Genomic DNA, 13,337 nt, shown 5'->3' on the forward strand with positions numbered 1-13,337 from the left:
CAACTGTGCACTCTGTCGTCACTACTCTTGATGAGTAACCGAGTGGACGGGATGCTGTCAGAGTACACCTATCCTCCTACCCCAAATCATAAATGGGAGAGCGCAATGCTCTCAACTCCCGGTACACGATGACGGGGAGGAATCCCTGCCGGATAACACGTTGTGTCTCACTACCCATGAGCGGACCAACGGTGCCTAACAGAGTCCCTGCTGCAACATACTCTGCCTGAATCGACCACTAACCCATAAGTGGTGATGTGTGCAGATCCATGTAACTGGCGACGTGCTCAACAATAATGGAGCAGACTATCGCACAACATGCAATCATGCAAATGGTGCATGACACTAACCACAAAATATCCAGACCTAATCCATATATATATAAAAGTGTATCATAGGTCAACGAATCAACTCAAATCAAAGGTACACAGAAGGTATAAAAACCTAGGTCCTGAACATGGTGAAGCATGGTATATCACTACCCCTATAAGCATGTATCAACAGATAAGAAATACATGAGATGCAAAACAAGCAATCAATCAATCATGTAACAAGTATCGGGTAGTGATTAACCGGAACAAATAAGAACATAATTAATGTAACTTGTTATATTCACTACTATGTATATCAAATGACATAAGTCAAAAGTACCCGCCTCCAAATCGAAAAGTCCAATCCGATAATCGAGATACTCGTCTCGTGTCAAGGTCCTGTGTCACCAATATAAACATAATTTATTTAGCTAACTCAAATGTATAGCTAAATAAAATCCTTAAGGCTAAATTAGGGTAAAACCCAAATCAATCTAACCATTTAGTAATCCAATTTATCTCCAATTCAATACATAAACCTAATCAACATACACATGATCGTCTAACCAAATCCTCTAATTCAGAACATGATCTACAACAAGTATTCAAATACACCTAATCCTTACCCTAATTTACAATCCAAGTGATTGCGGTGAAAGGTTGCTTGCTGCTGAAATTTGAACAAGAAATTGTTTGTTGATCCACAGCACACAAAACCCGCTGTAATTCTTCCTTCAATTCACAGCCCTCACTTCTGTGGACTAAGGTCTTCTGGTGCTGATCAAATAACGCCACAGCCCCACTTCCTCACCAATCCGTGACCTAGAATAGTAGCAAGGAGAAGATCACGAATCAAGATTGGAGATTCCTGCCAAGAATTAACCGAATTTCAAACTAACTTACCTCCCAAGATCGACTAGGGCACGCGACTGGTGGCTAGGGCAGAGGCGTCCGAGGAGAATCGGCAGTAAGGGCTCGGCAAGCAACTGTTGTCGGCTGTGGCGACCCGAGGGCGAAGCGAGTAGAGGAAGAGAAGGCTCTGTCGGAAATGGCTAAGGCCCAGGGGGTGCGGCGCTGCTCCGTGCGTCGCCGGCGGCTAGGGCACAGAGACGGCGTCACTGTGGTGGCGGCGCGAGAAGAGAAACCTAGGGCACAGTCGCGACTGGTGCCGAACCTGGTGGCCGGCGGTGTGCGGCTCGGGAGAGAAGATAAAGAGAAAGAAATCGCTCGGCGGTTAGGGCTCGTAGGAATCCTGTCAGCGCGTGAAGGAGATGCTGCGGCTCGGGTGCGTGAGGGATAGAAGAAAAATGAAGAAAAGAAATGAGAAAAAGAAAATAAATAAAGAAAGTCAACTTTTTCTCACTTAATTGGGTAGCCTAAACAGGCTTTTCCGGGCTCCGTTTCTTTATCCCCGTTAACTCGTCTGTACGAGATCCGAAAAATTCCCGAAAAATATCCAAAAATTCCGAAAAATTCCCTTATTAATATTCACCTATTTTCGGTATTTTACATTCTCCCCCACTAATAAAAATTTGGTCCCCAAATTTTGTTATCTACCCTTGGGCGGCAGATGGCTGCTAGCTGGTCGATGCTCGGTCGACGCCGAATACTCAGTCGGCGCCTCTTTTCTTCTGGTCGTCTGGGCTTCTTCCACGTTGATGTATTTGTTGGCTTTCTTGAGCATGTGGTCAAAGTCTCTGGGCGACTTCCAGATGAGTGACTAGAAGAAATCTCCCTCGGTGAGTCCCTGGGTGAAGGCATTCATCATGATCTCGGACGAGACCAAGGGGATGCCCATGGCCACTTGGTTGAAGTGTTAAATGTACGCTCGGGGTGCTTCCTTGGGCCCGTGTTTCAGGGCGAAGAGGCTGGCACTCGTCTTCTGTAGCGTCGGTTGCTGGCGAAGTGGTGCTGGAAGGCGGCTCGGAAGTCTTTGAAGCTTCATATCGAGCCGTCCGGCAGTCTTCTGAACCAGTGCTGCGCCGATCCGAAGAGGGTCATGAGAAAGACTCTACACTTTACTCCGTCTGTGTACTGGGTCGAATCGATCCAGATGATCATCTGGGTTGGTCGATCCTATTGGTTTGGTTAGCACTGACGATCTAACTCAGGTTTTGATGAATGACAAAGTAGGTTAAGTTAGTTTCATAGTCATCTAACACTTTGACGAAGTGTGCAGGAGAAGCCCAACTAAGTCGACGAGCCAACCAGATAACTGGCACGAAGTCCATCTAGATCGATGGGCTGATCTGATAGTTGACACGAAGTCCAGACTGGTCGACGGGCTGACCGGATGTCTGGTACGAAGTCCAGCTAGGTCGATGGGCTGACCTGATAGCTGGTACGAAGTCCAAACGGGGTCGACGGGCAGACCGGACGTCTGGCAGGTAAGTTAAGGTAAGCCACTGGAGGGGAGTGGCTTGGTGAGGACGCGTTCCTCATTCGAGGGAACAGTGGACGTCGATCCAACTTAGAACTATTTCGGAAATCTAAGTTGAGATCGTGACTAGATTCCGGTCTCGGTGAGACGGAATCTAATTACTACTCTTTTACTATAATTGTGCTAACTTCTGTTTTGCAGGGTAATATAACTTTTATTTTGTCTCGGACTAACATTTTCTTGCAGAAGAAGGACTTTCTGGAAGATGGTGGTCTGGGCACCCAGAGTTGGTCCGGGCGCTTGGAATCGCTCCGGGAGTCCGGAAGGCAAAACTCTATATTGTCGCAACGAGGAGCGCGTTGATTCGCCGGACCTACGTCACGGTCCGAGCACCCGGAAGGGATCCGAGCGCCCGGAGCGTCCTATATAAGGAGGTCTCACCCTGGAGCAAACAACAACGTCTTCGAACGACTGCTCTACTACGCTGTGCTCCTGCGACGCTGCGAAACCTCTCCGACACCCTGCAGCTCAAGCTTTGTTTTCTTATTGTTGTCGGTATTTTCCTTATAATAGTTCTTGTACTTATTATTGTAATCAATTTTCGAACTATCAGTGATTGACCAACGAAAGCACTCGACGAGTGCGGGCCTTAGAGTATGAGTCGACCAAGGCTCCGAACCAAGTAAAACTGGTTCGTGTTAGCATTATTTTGTGCTTTTTCCGTTGTTGTACTCTTGAATGAATTTTAAATCGTTATTCACCCCTCTTTAGCGAGCTCTACGATCTAACAGATCTGTTGTACGTCCCGATTGCCAACGGGGTTGTAGTGTCGAGGCAGAGGGTCTTGTAAGATCTCCTCTGAGAACTGCCTGTTGATCCGTTCGGGAGACGCGGCACTTTGGGGCGCTTTTCCTTTCCGCGCGTCCTGAACGGGCGCATCGTCGGAAGATGATCTCCGCTCCTGATGCGCTTGGGCTATCTCCGAGGGGGTTTGGAACAAAGCTCGATGGAAGGGGATCGGCGCGGGCGGCACTTCCCCTTGGGTGTCGGTCGACCAACGGTTCTGCCCTCATTTGGAGAGTTGCTCCACTCAGTCTTCTTGCCCCGCTCGCCTAACGACCGCCGATGTTGCAGGCTGCACTGCTAGCCAATCGGCTAGCGCTTGTTGTTGTTGTTGCTCTATCATTTTTGCTGCCCGTGCTTGCACGAGCATCTCCAGCTCATCTTGAGTGAGCGTCACGGTGGTTAGTCGTCAAGCGTCTTCTATCTTCTCGGCTCGGATTCATGTGACGTTCCCACAGAGGACACCAAATATGATCCTGTCCGAAAGTTGAAGAGATGGATGCTAGGGACGTGGTGCTCCTGCTGACCTTCGGTGAACTTCACTTCCGCTTGCAACACGAGCAATATCAGTGCCGAGCCAGGGAAGGGGTCCCCGACGATGACCCTTTGACGCTCGAGTCAGTCTCCAGTGAAGAGAGAAGAAACTGTTGGTTGCTACTCGAAAAACCTAGAGGTTCCACTGTACAAAAATTTGTACAAAGGTCTGAACCTTTTCCTAGCTACCATGTGTTCTTTTAATTTAATTTTGGATCGCCTGCGGAACTTAACACGTTTGATCCAAAACTTAATCTATTTGTTCTTTTAGGTTTAGACTTGGATCTCCTGCGGAACTTAACACGTTCGATCCAAATCACCTTAAGTTATTAATTCCATTAAATATTAATTTCCACAATTGGTTCCCAGTACTGACGTGGCGAGACACATGACCTTCTTGGATATGGGAGCAACCACCACCGACTAGACAAAACCTTTTATGGAAAGCTAATATTTAATTTCCTAAAATAACTTTAGGTCAACCGAAAAGAACAATCAAATCACAAGGAAAAGAAAAACAAAAGAACACTATATCGAAAACAAATTCGAAACACTAAAATCGTATGCCTCTTGTATTTGGTATTATTTCCAAAAATAACTAGTATGATGCAGAAAGGAAAAATACTAGTTATACCTTTTAGAAAGACCTCTTGATCTTCTATCGTATTCCTCTTCTAACCTCGGACGTTGTGTGGGCAACGATCTTCCGAGATGAGAACCACCAAGCACCTTCTTCTTCCTTGCAAGTTTCGGCCATCAAAACATCTTCTAGGATGAAGAGGTTCGGCCACCACCACCATGCTCCAAGGGATGCTAGAAACAAAGCTTTCTTTCTCTCCTTCTTCTTCTTCTCTAAACTTGATCCGGCCACCATATGAGTCTCCACAAGAAGGATGAGGTTCGGCCATCAAAGAGAAGAAAGGAGGAGAGGATGGCCGGCCACACCAAGGAAGAAAAAGAGAGAGGAAAAATAATAGAGTTATTAACCATGAAGGCACCTCTACCCTCTCTTTTATAATCCTTGGCCTTGGCAAATAAGGAAATTTAAATAAAAATTTCTTAATTCTTTTGCCATTGATAAGGAAAATTTATTTAATTAAAAATATTTTTTTTTCATCAACAATGTGGCCGGCCACTTTAAACCAAGCAAAGGAAATTTAATTCAATCAAGAATTAAAACTTTCCTAATTTGTTTCCGGAAATTTTATAAAAAATTTCTCTAATAATTTTTCCCTTCATGATGGTTAATAAAAAGGAAATTTTATAAATTAAAATATTTCTTTTAAACATGTGGATAAAAAGAAAGTTATCTTTAAAAAATTAAAATCTCTTCCAATTTACAAATAAGGAAAGATATCTAATCTTTTCTTAATCTTTGTAGAAGCTTTATAAAAGAGATATTTAATTTTTAAACTCTCTTTTAAATTATGAACATGATTAAAAGGAAAGTTTTTACCAAAATTAAAATCAACCTTTTAATCTACAAATAAGGAAAGAGATTTAACTCTTCTCTTAATCTTTTGTAGAATCTTATAAAAGGAAAGATTTAAATTTTAAACTCTCTTTAAATCATGTTATCCACATAAGAAAAATTTAAAAAAATAAAATTCCTTTTATTTAATAGGGCCGGCCACCCAAGCTTGAGTTCAAGCTAGGGCCGCCACATGAATTCACCCATGAACCAAAACATGGCGGCCTAGCTTGTCTCCAGCTAGCTTAGCCATAGATGGGTGAAGGTGGGTATAGGTGGCAGTAATCTATAATCAAGAGGCTACGATAGACCGAGAGGAGGATTGTTTTGGTCTCCGACAAATTAAGCATCAACACACAACAATTTATCAATAATAATTCATTCCACTAGAGAATTATTGTTGAACTACCGCACCAATCCCAAATTATATTTTTGGCTCCTTCCTATTATGAGTGTGTTAGTCTCTCGTGTTTAAGATAACAATGTCCACTAATTATAATTCGACAACTTACTAATTAATATCTAACTCAAGTAGTACCACTCAACCTGTCGGACTAAGTCCACCTAGGGTTTAACATGACAATCCTTTTGAGCTCCTCTTGGGACATTCTCAACCTAGTATCTCTAGGACACAGTTTCCTTCTATAATCAACAACCTATAAGTGATATCATTTCCCAACTTATCGGGCTTATTGATTCATCGAACTAAATCTCACCCATTGATAAATTAAAGAAATAAATATCAAATATATGTGCTTGTTATTATATTAGGATTAAGAGCACACACTTCCATAATAACTGAGGTCTTTGTTCCTTTATAAAGTCAGTATAAAAGGAATGAACTCAAATGGTCATACTCAATACACTCTAAGTGTACTAGTGTAATTATATAGTTAAGATAAACTAATACCTAATAACACTATGACCTTCCAATGGTTTGTTCCTTTCCATCTTGGTCGTGAGCTACTGTTTATAATTTATAAGGAACCGATAACATGATCTTCTGTGTGTGACACCACACACCATGTTATCTTCAATATAAATTAATTGAGCAACTACATTTATCATAAATGTAGACATTTGACCAATGTGATTCTTATTTCTAGATAAATTTTTATACCAAAAGCTAGGCTTTTAGTATACATCCTAACAGAAACAAGAACTGTAGCGCAACAGTAGAAATCGCGAGAAAAGCATACCTCCGCCAATGCTTGGACCCCCTTTATATAGAGCCTCGGGAGCGCGCGTGCACACTTTTCAAGGTGAGCACACATCTCAAAGCTTTCCCTGAAAAGATGTGTCAATAAAGTGTCCCTGACACAGTACCTTAACGGGTCGAGCATATCTCTGAAGTGATAGTGGAAGCTTCCACCGTACGATTCTCTGTTTGAGCATGTCGCCTGTCAGTGACACTAGCTCCCAAAAGGATGTCGAAGGTGTTAGAGTGTATACTAAAAGCCTAGCTTTTGGTATAAACATTTATCTAGAAATAAGAATCACATTGGTCAAATATCTACATTTATGATAAATGTAGTTGTTCAATTAATTTATATTGTAGATAACATGGTGTGTGGTGTCACACACAGAGGATCATGTTATCAGTACCTTATAAATTATAAACAGTAGCTCACGACCATAATGGAAAGGAACAAACCATTGGAAGGTCGTAGTGTAATTAGGTATTAGTTTATCTTAACTATATAATTACACTAGTACACTTAGAGTGTATTGAGTAGGACCATTAGAGGTCGTTTCTTTTATACTGACTTTATAAAGAAACAAAGACCTCAGTTATTATGGAAGTGTGTGCTCTTAATCCTAATATAATAACAAGCACATATATTTGATATTTATTTCTTTAATTTATCAATGGGTGAGATTTAGTTCGATGAATCAATAAGCCCGATAAGTTGGGAAATGATATCACTTATAGTGTGTGTTGTTGACTATAGAAGGAAAATGTGTCCTAGTAATCTAGGTTGAGAATGTCCCCAAGAGGAGCTCATAAGGATTGTCATGTTAAACCCCGCGTGGACTTAGTCCGACATGACGATGAAGTTGAGTGGTACTACTGAGCTAGATATTAATTAAGTGAGTTGTCAAGAACTTACTTAATTAGTGGACATTGTTATCTTAAACACATGGAGATTAACACACTCATAATAAGAAGGAGCCCAAATGTAATTTGGGATTGGTGCAGTAGTTCAATATTAGTTCTTTAGTGAAATGAATTATTATTGATGAATTTAGTTGTGTGTTCGAACACGGATGCTTAATTTCATCGGGAGACCAAAACCAATTCCTCCTCTCGGTCCCTATCGTAGCCTCTAGTATATAGAGATTTATACCCACCGTGTACCCACCTTCTTACCCATCCAATGGGGCCGGCCAAGCTATGGAACCCAAGCTAGGGCCGACCAAGACCAAGTGGATGAGTTATAGGTGGTCGGCCAAAGCTTGGGTCCCAAGCTTAGGTGGCCGACCACTAGAATATTAAAAGGATTTTTATTAAAATTATTTCTTATGTGGATATCATGATTTTAAAGAGAGTTTAAAAATTAAAATTTCCTTTTATAGTTTTCTACAAAAGATTAAGAGAAGAGATTAATCTCTTTCCTTATTTGTAGTTTAAAAGGATGGTTTTAATTTTGTAAAAACTTTCCTTATTTGTAAATCATCTACATGTTTAAAGAGAGTTTAAAATTTGAAATCTTTCCTTATTTGTTGATTAAAGGAGGATTTTAAATTTTAAGAAAACTTTCCTTTTAACCATGTTCATGATTTAAAAGAAAGTTTAAAAATTAATAATTCTTTTATTAGTTTCTCCAAAAGATTGAGAAAAGATTTGATATCTTTCCTTATTTGTAGATTAAAAGAGATTTTAATTTTTAGAGATAACTTTCTTTCCACATGTTTAAAAGAAAGATTTTAATTTATTAAATTTCCTTTTTATAAACCAATCATGAAGGGATTAAATTATTGGAGAAATTTTATAAATTTCTGGAGACAAATTAGGAAGTTTTAATTAATTAAAACTCTCCTTGTTTGTAGCTTTGGTGTGGCCGGCCATGTAAATTGAGAAAAGGAAAATTGTTTTTAATTAAATAAATTTTTCCTTTTCATGGCAAAAGAATTAAGGAAGTTTTTAATTAAATTTCCTTATTTGTCAAGACCAAGGATTATAAAAGAGGGGGTAGAGAAGGCTTCATGATGAACAACCTCTATTATTTCTCTCCCTCTTTTCCTTGGTGTTGTGGCCGGCCATCCTCTCTTCCTCTTGGTGGTGGCCGAACCTTCTCTATTTGCTTGGAGCTCTTGTGGTGGCCGGATACTACTTGGAGAAGAAGAAGAAGAAGGAGAGAAAGCTTGTATCCCTTGGAGCTTGGTTGGGAGAAAAAGATCTTCATCTTTTGGAAGCTTTGTGCTTGGCCGAAACTTGAAGAAAGGAGAAGAAGGTGTTTTGGTGGATTCTCATCTCGGAAGATCGTTGCCCACACAACGTCCGAGGTTAGAAGAGGAATACGGTAGAAGATCAAGAGGTCTTTCTAAAAGGTATAACTAGTATTTTTTCTTTCCGCATCATACTAGTTATTTTTGGAAATAATATCAAATACAAGAGGCTTACGATTCTATTATTTCGAATATGTTTTTCGAAGTTGTGTTCTTTTGTTTTATTTTTCCTTGTGATTTGATTGTTCTTTTCGGTTAACCTAAAGTTATTTTAGGAAATTAAATATTAGATTTCTATAAAAGGTTTTGTCTAGTCGGTGGTGGTTGCTCCCATATCCAAGAAGGTCATGTGCCTCGCCACGTCAGTACTGGGAACCAATTATGGAAATTAATATTTAATGGAATTAATAACTTAAGGTGATTTGGGTCGAACGTGTTAAGTTCCGCAGGAGATCCAAGTCAAAACCTAAAAGAACAAATAGATTAAGTTTTGGATCAAACGTGTTAAGTTCCGCAGGCGATCCAAAATTTAATTTAAAAGAACACATGGTAGCTAGGAAAAGGTTCAGACCTTTGTACAAAATTTTTGTACAGTGGAACCTCTAGGCTTTCCGAGTAGCAACCAACAGAAGGATATCCCACTGTGTCTGCTGCTTGGCCGAGTGGAATGGCTGCTCGGTCGAAATTCTGCTATCCTTGCATTGTCAGTTGTCACGCCGAGCGGGATAGCCGCTCGGGTGAAAGTCCGCTGTCCAAGTGTCGTCCATTGTCGGGCCGAGCGAGAAGGCCGCTCAGCCGGAAGCCCACTGTCTATATGCTCGATTGATGGGCCGAGCGAGGTGTCCACTGTCTGTTGAGTCTGCTACTAGTCCGAGCGGAGGAGCTGCCCGATTCAACTTCTGCATGTCCTTTGAACGTCGGTTTGATTACTCCCTGTGTCGAAGACCGTGGGTCGGTGCTTAATCCCCGATCGATGTATGACTCGCCCGACCGACCAACATCGTCCACCCGTTGACTTTGACATCCACTGTGACAGCAAGGTGGGACCCCACCTAATCATCGCATCAGTTACCTTATCAAACAAACTTGAACACCCAAAACTCAGTTTGACTCGGCTCGGCTCGGCTCGACTCGGCTCGGCTCGACTCGACATGTTTACCGCCCTAAATGTGAAAGTCCTTAGTATTTTGATCACCATCAGCTCTCTTTAACATGTTCCTTGTTGCTGGATTAAGCAAATTCTTCATTAATTCATACAGATTGAGAGAGATATCCGGATGTCCGTGGTATAGATGAGTTGATACGTAGATGATAAATTGTCATACGAAAGTAGATATCGAATCTTCAGATAAATAATTTCTTAGGAATAAAATTTCTTTATAGAGAAGCTCGCTCGATCATGCATATCTATATCTATGAGACCCATAATGAGAAATGTATTGGGATGAATGAATATCTTTGGCCGCATTTTTTGAAGAGAGCTCGAAAATTTCATTAATGTTTTTTTAAAAACAAATGTGTAAATTTTTTGGTTTAAAATACGTATATTATGCCACGCAAGATTGACGAAAGGATACTAACTCGGGTCTATCAAGGCGGTTCGCGGCGGAGCCGGTAAAACTGGATCGGCCATAGAGTTGTGAGCCAGAAACCCTAATCCAGCTCTTTAAATACCGCTTCTTCCATCTCCGCCAATTCGCCATCGTCGATCGACGCCCAGCATTTTTATCGCCGCTTCGAGTTTTGTTTCTCTTTCTTTTCGGCGTCGTGTTCATCTCGGGCTGCAGAGAGATCCATTGTTGGGAGTGTGATGATATGGTAAATGTCGCCCCAGTCTTACTTTCCGCTCGTTATTCCGATCGGAAAATGGTGATTGACATCTCTGTCTGATTCCTTGCTCAATTCTCTCGTCTGTGTTTTTTTTCCAAGAAATAAAGCTTTCTCACTTGTTTCTTCCTTTTGTTGATTTGGATACGTTGGGAGAAGTGATGATTTCAAATCCATAGTTTTTCTCTGCAAGCCAGATGATGAATCAACACGAAACATGCACTACCATCTGATCTCCCTTTCGCATTTTTTTTCTGAAATTTTCATTTATTCTCTACAGAGATCAATATACTATCTTAGTGATTTCGTTTCTTGAGTTTTACGATCTTTTTTCAGATTTTAAATGCCATCAGGTATCTAATGCTCAGTCAATCTGATGGCTTAGCATCTCGTAAGTGTGGCAGAGATGTAGAAAGCAGGTCTTGCGACACAGATAGTTCTATTCTTTGAGCTTCCTGTTACTAAATCCCTGCTTACATTTCCAAATATTTCGTAAATTTTATTGCATGCATTTGTAGTGCGAGAATGGGGATTTGATTTATCCAAAAAAATTCGACTTGATTCGTTTAGAATCAATTGATTTATCCAAAAAATTGTTCAGATCTATTTAAAATCAGTTTGGAAAGGATTTAAACAAGTCGATTTCCTAAATTGGATCTCTACGAGGAAAAAACATCTTTTTCGTGATTTAGCCCAGAGATCAGTAGTCGTGATTCTAATTATCACTGATCTATAGACAAGTTGGCTGCGCCGCCGTTGTCTCTGCTATCTCAGCTGTACTGCAGCAGCTCGGGTTCATCTGTTTTAGCACGCGGCTATCTTCGAACAGCCCGGCAACATCTAGGCGACCCAGCGAGATGGTGCACATCGCTGCTGCACGTCAACCTCGATTGGGACGTCGACTGAATTTGGTGTCCTGCTACGTTGCCTCAGCGGCGGCACAAAGAAGCAGACCGATAAAACGACATATGTTTTTTGTTCTGTTGGATGATATTGTTGTTCTTTGTAAAATTCATGTTTGTCCATCTTGAACAGGATCGTGAGTCGTATTGGTCTACGTTGGTTTGAGAATACAATTCTTAATCCTAAATATTTTTCTAGAAATTTAGGTCAATTTTAACATTGATAATAATTATTATTATTGAATTTTGTTAAATATGTGATAAAAGGTGATTAGATGAGGATGGAAATTATGGTTATTAGTCATTGGTAGATATGTGGAATCTAACACTCTTAATAGTATGAGAATCTAATAATAAGGTTACGTTTGGTAGGATGGGCGGTCCTGGGGGAGTTCGATGGCGTAATGGACGTGCTCTTGGTGAGGGATCCAGGGCTCGTCACAGGGGGGATGCACAGGCATTGGCTCTTGCGGTGGTTGATGCTGAGGAGGATATCCTTGAGCCAGCTTTTCCGATGTTCGAGGAGATTGTCGATATCCGGCTTGAGGAACTGACCATGGAGGTAGTCAGCTTGCGCACCATGATGGATACCATGGTCCATCGACAGTCTACGATGCAGACGACTTTGGACACGTTAGTGGATTTGGTGAGCTTTTGGGTGACGGGTCATCCGTCTCAGTCTGTTCCATCCACAGATCTCGTTCCACATGTTGAGGATGTTCCTAGTGCTGTCTCTGCGACGACCCCTGCTCCAGCTACTACGTCGGCTCCTTCTGCTGATCCTGATACCACTCTTTCGGGAGATGATCTCATTGAGTTCTATGTTCCTTTATGACACGTGTTATTGTACGTTCTGTGGATGCTTGATGTGGAGTCTTTATGTGAACTTCATTTTATTTTGGGTATATGATATTTTGCTTGTTCTATATTTTATTTTGTTTCAAAAATCATGATTGTTATATTATGTCGGTATCTGTGTGTTTAAGGGGGAGTTCCCCAGCTTTATCATGGTTGCTTAGTGCGCATATTGAGGGGGAGTTTTGTTTTGATATTTGACAAAGGGGGAGATATATGTTAAAGTTTATGCTTAAGTTAATTAAAATTGAAATTAAAGTTTACTGTTTATGTTCATGATTATTGCTTATGTGTTATCTTGAATTACTGCTTAATTCAGATGATTTAAAGTTTACTGTTTATGTTCATGATTATTGCTTATGTGTTATCTTGAATTACTGCTAAATTCAGATGATTTTCAGCGTAGTTGCAATCATTATTCATCATTGTATTATTATTATATATAGAAATTAGCCTAAACTTAAATAGATTGTCAAACATAAAAAATGGGGAGATTGTTGGTGCAATCATGCCCTGAAAGTTTCAATGTGTTGACAATTGTTTAAGTTTAGGTTAATACGTTGGATTTAACATGTATTGTGAGTTTGTAGGAGAAGTTTCTTGCAGGTCGGAAGACTGGATGCAAGAAAAGTCCAAGAAGGTCGAGGACCGGATTCTTGGCAAAAGAGTCCTTGCATGTCAGAAGACCGTATGCAAGGCAAGAGAAGTCCAAGAAGGTCGAGGACCGGATTCTTGACAAGAGAAGTTCCTGCAAGTCAGGAGGT

At 40.9% G+C, this 13,337-nt stretch overlaps 1 protein-coding gene and 3 non-coding genes across 4 annotated transcripts; all 4 read left to right on the top strand.

Annotated features, from left to right (window-relative positions):
- Positions 1-10,657: 10,657 nt before the first annotated feature.
- Positions 10,658-12,777, top strand: LOC121975235. The gene is made up of 2 exons (XM_042526761.1): positions 10,658-10,807; positions 12,091-12,777. The coding sequence occupies exons 1-2, from the start codon at positions 10,800-10,802 to the stop codon at positions 12,551-12,553; spliced, it is 471 nt and encodes a 156-aa protein (XP_042382695.1). The 5' UTR covers positions 10,658-10,799; the 3' UTR covers positions 12,554-12,777.
- LOC121979001 lies at positions 10,793-10,882 on the top strand. Its single transcript, XR_006111302.1, has one exon. It is a non-coding gene; the product is annotated as a small nucleolar RNA U31b (small nucleolar RNA).
- LOC121978972 lies at positions 10,968-11,055 on the top strand. The gene has a single exon (XR_006111279.1). It is a non-coding gene; the product is annotated as a small nucleolar RNA Z195/SNORD33/SNORD32 family (small nucleolar RNA).
- LOC121978992 lies at positions 11,158-11,297 on the top strand. The gene has a single exon (XR_006111294.1). It is a non-coding gene; the product is annotated as a small nucleolar RNA F1/F2/snoR5a (small nucleolar RNA).
- Positions 12,778-13,337: the final 560 nt, after the last annotated feature.

This window comes from Zingiber officinale, chromosome 4B (genome assembly GCF_018446385.1).
Source record: "Zingiber officinale cultivar Zhangliang chromosome 4B, Zo_v1.1, whole genome shotgun sequence".
In the NCBI taxonomy this organism is placed as follows: domain Eukaryota; kingdom Viridiplantae; phylum Streptophyta; class Magnoliopsida; order Zingiberales; family Zingiberaceae; genus Zingiber; species Zingiber officinale.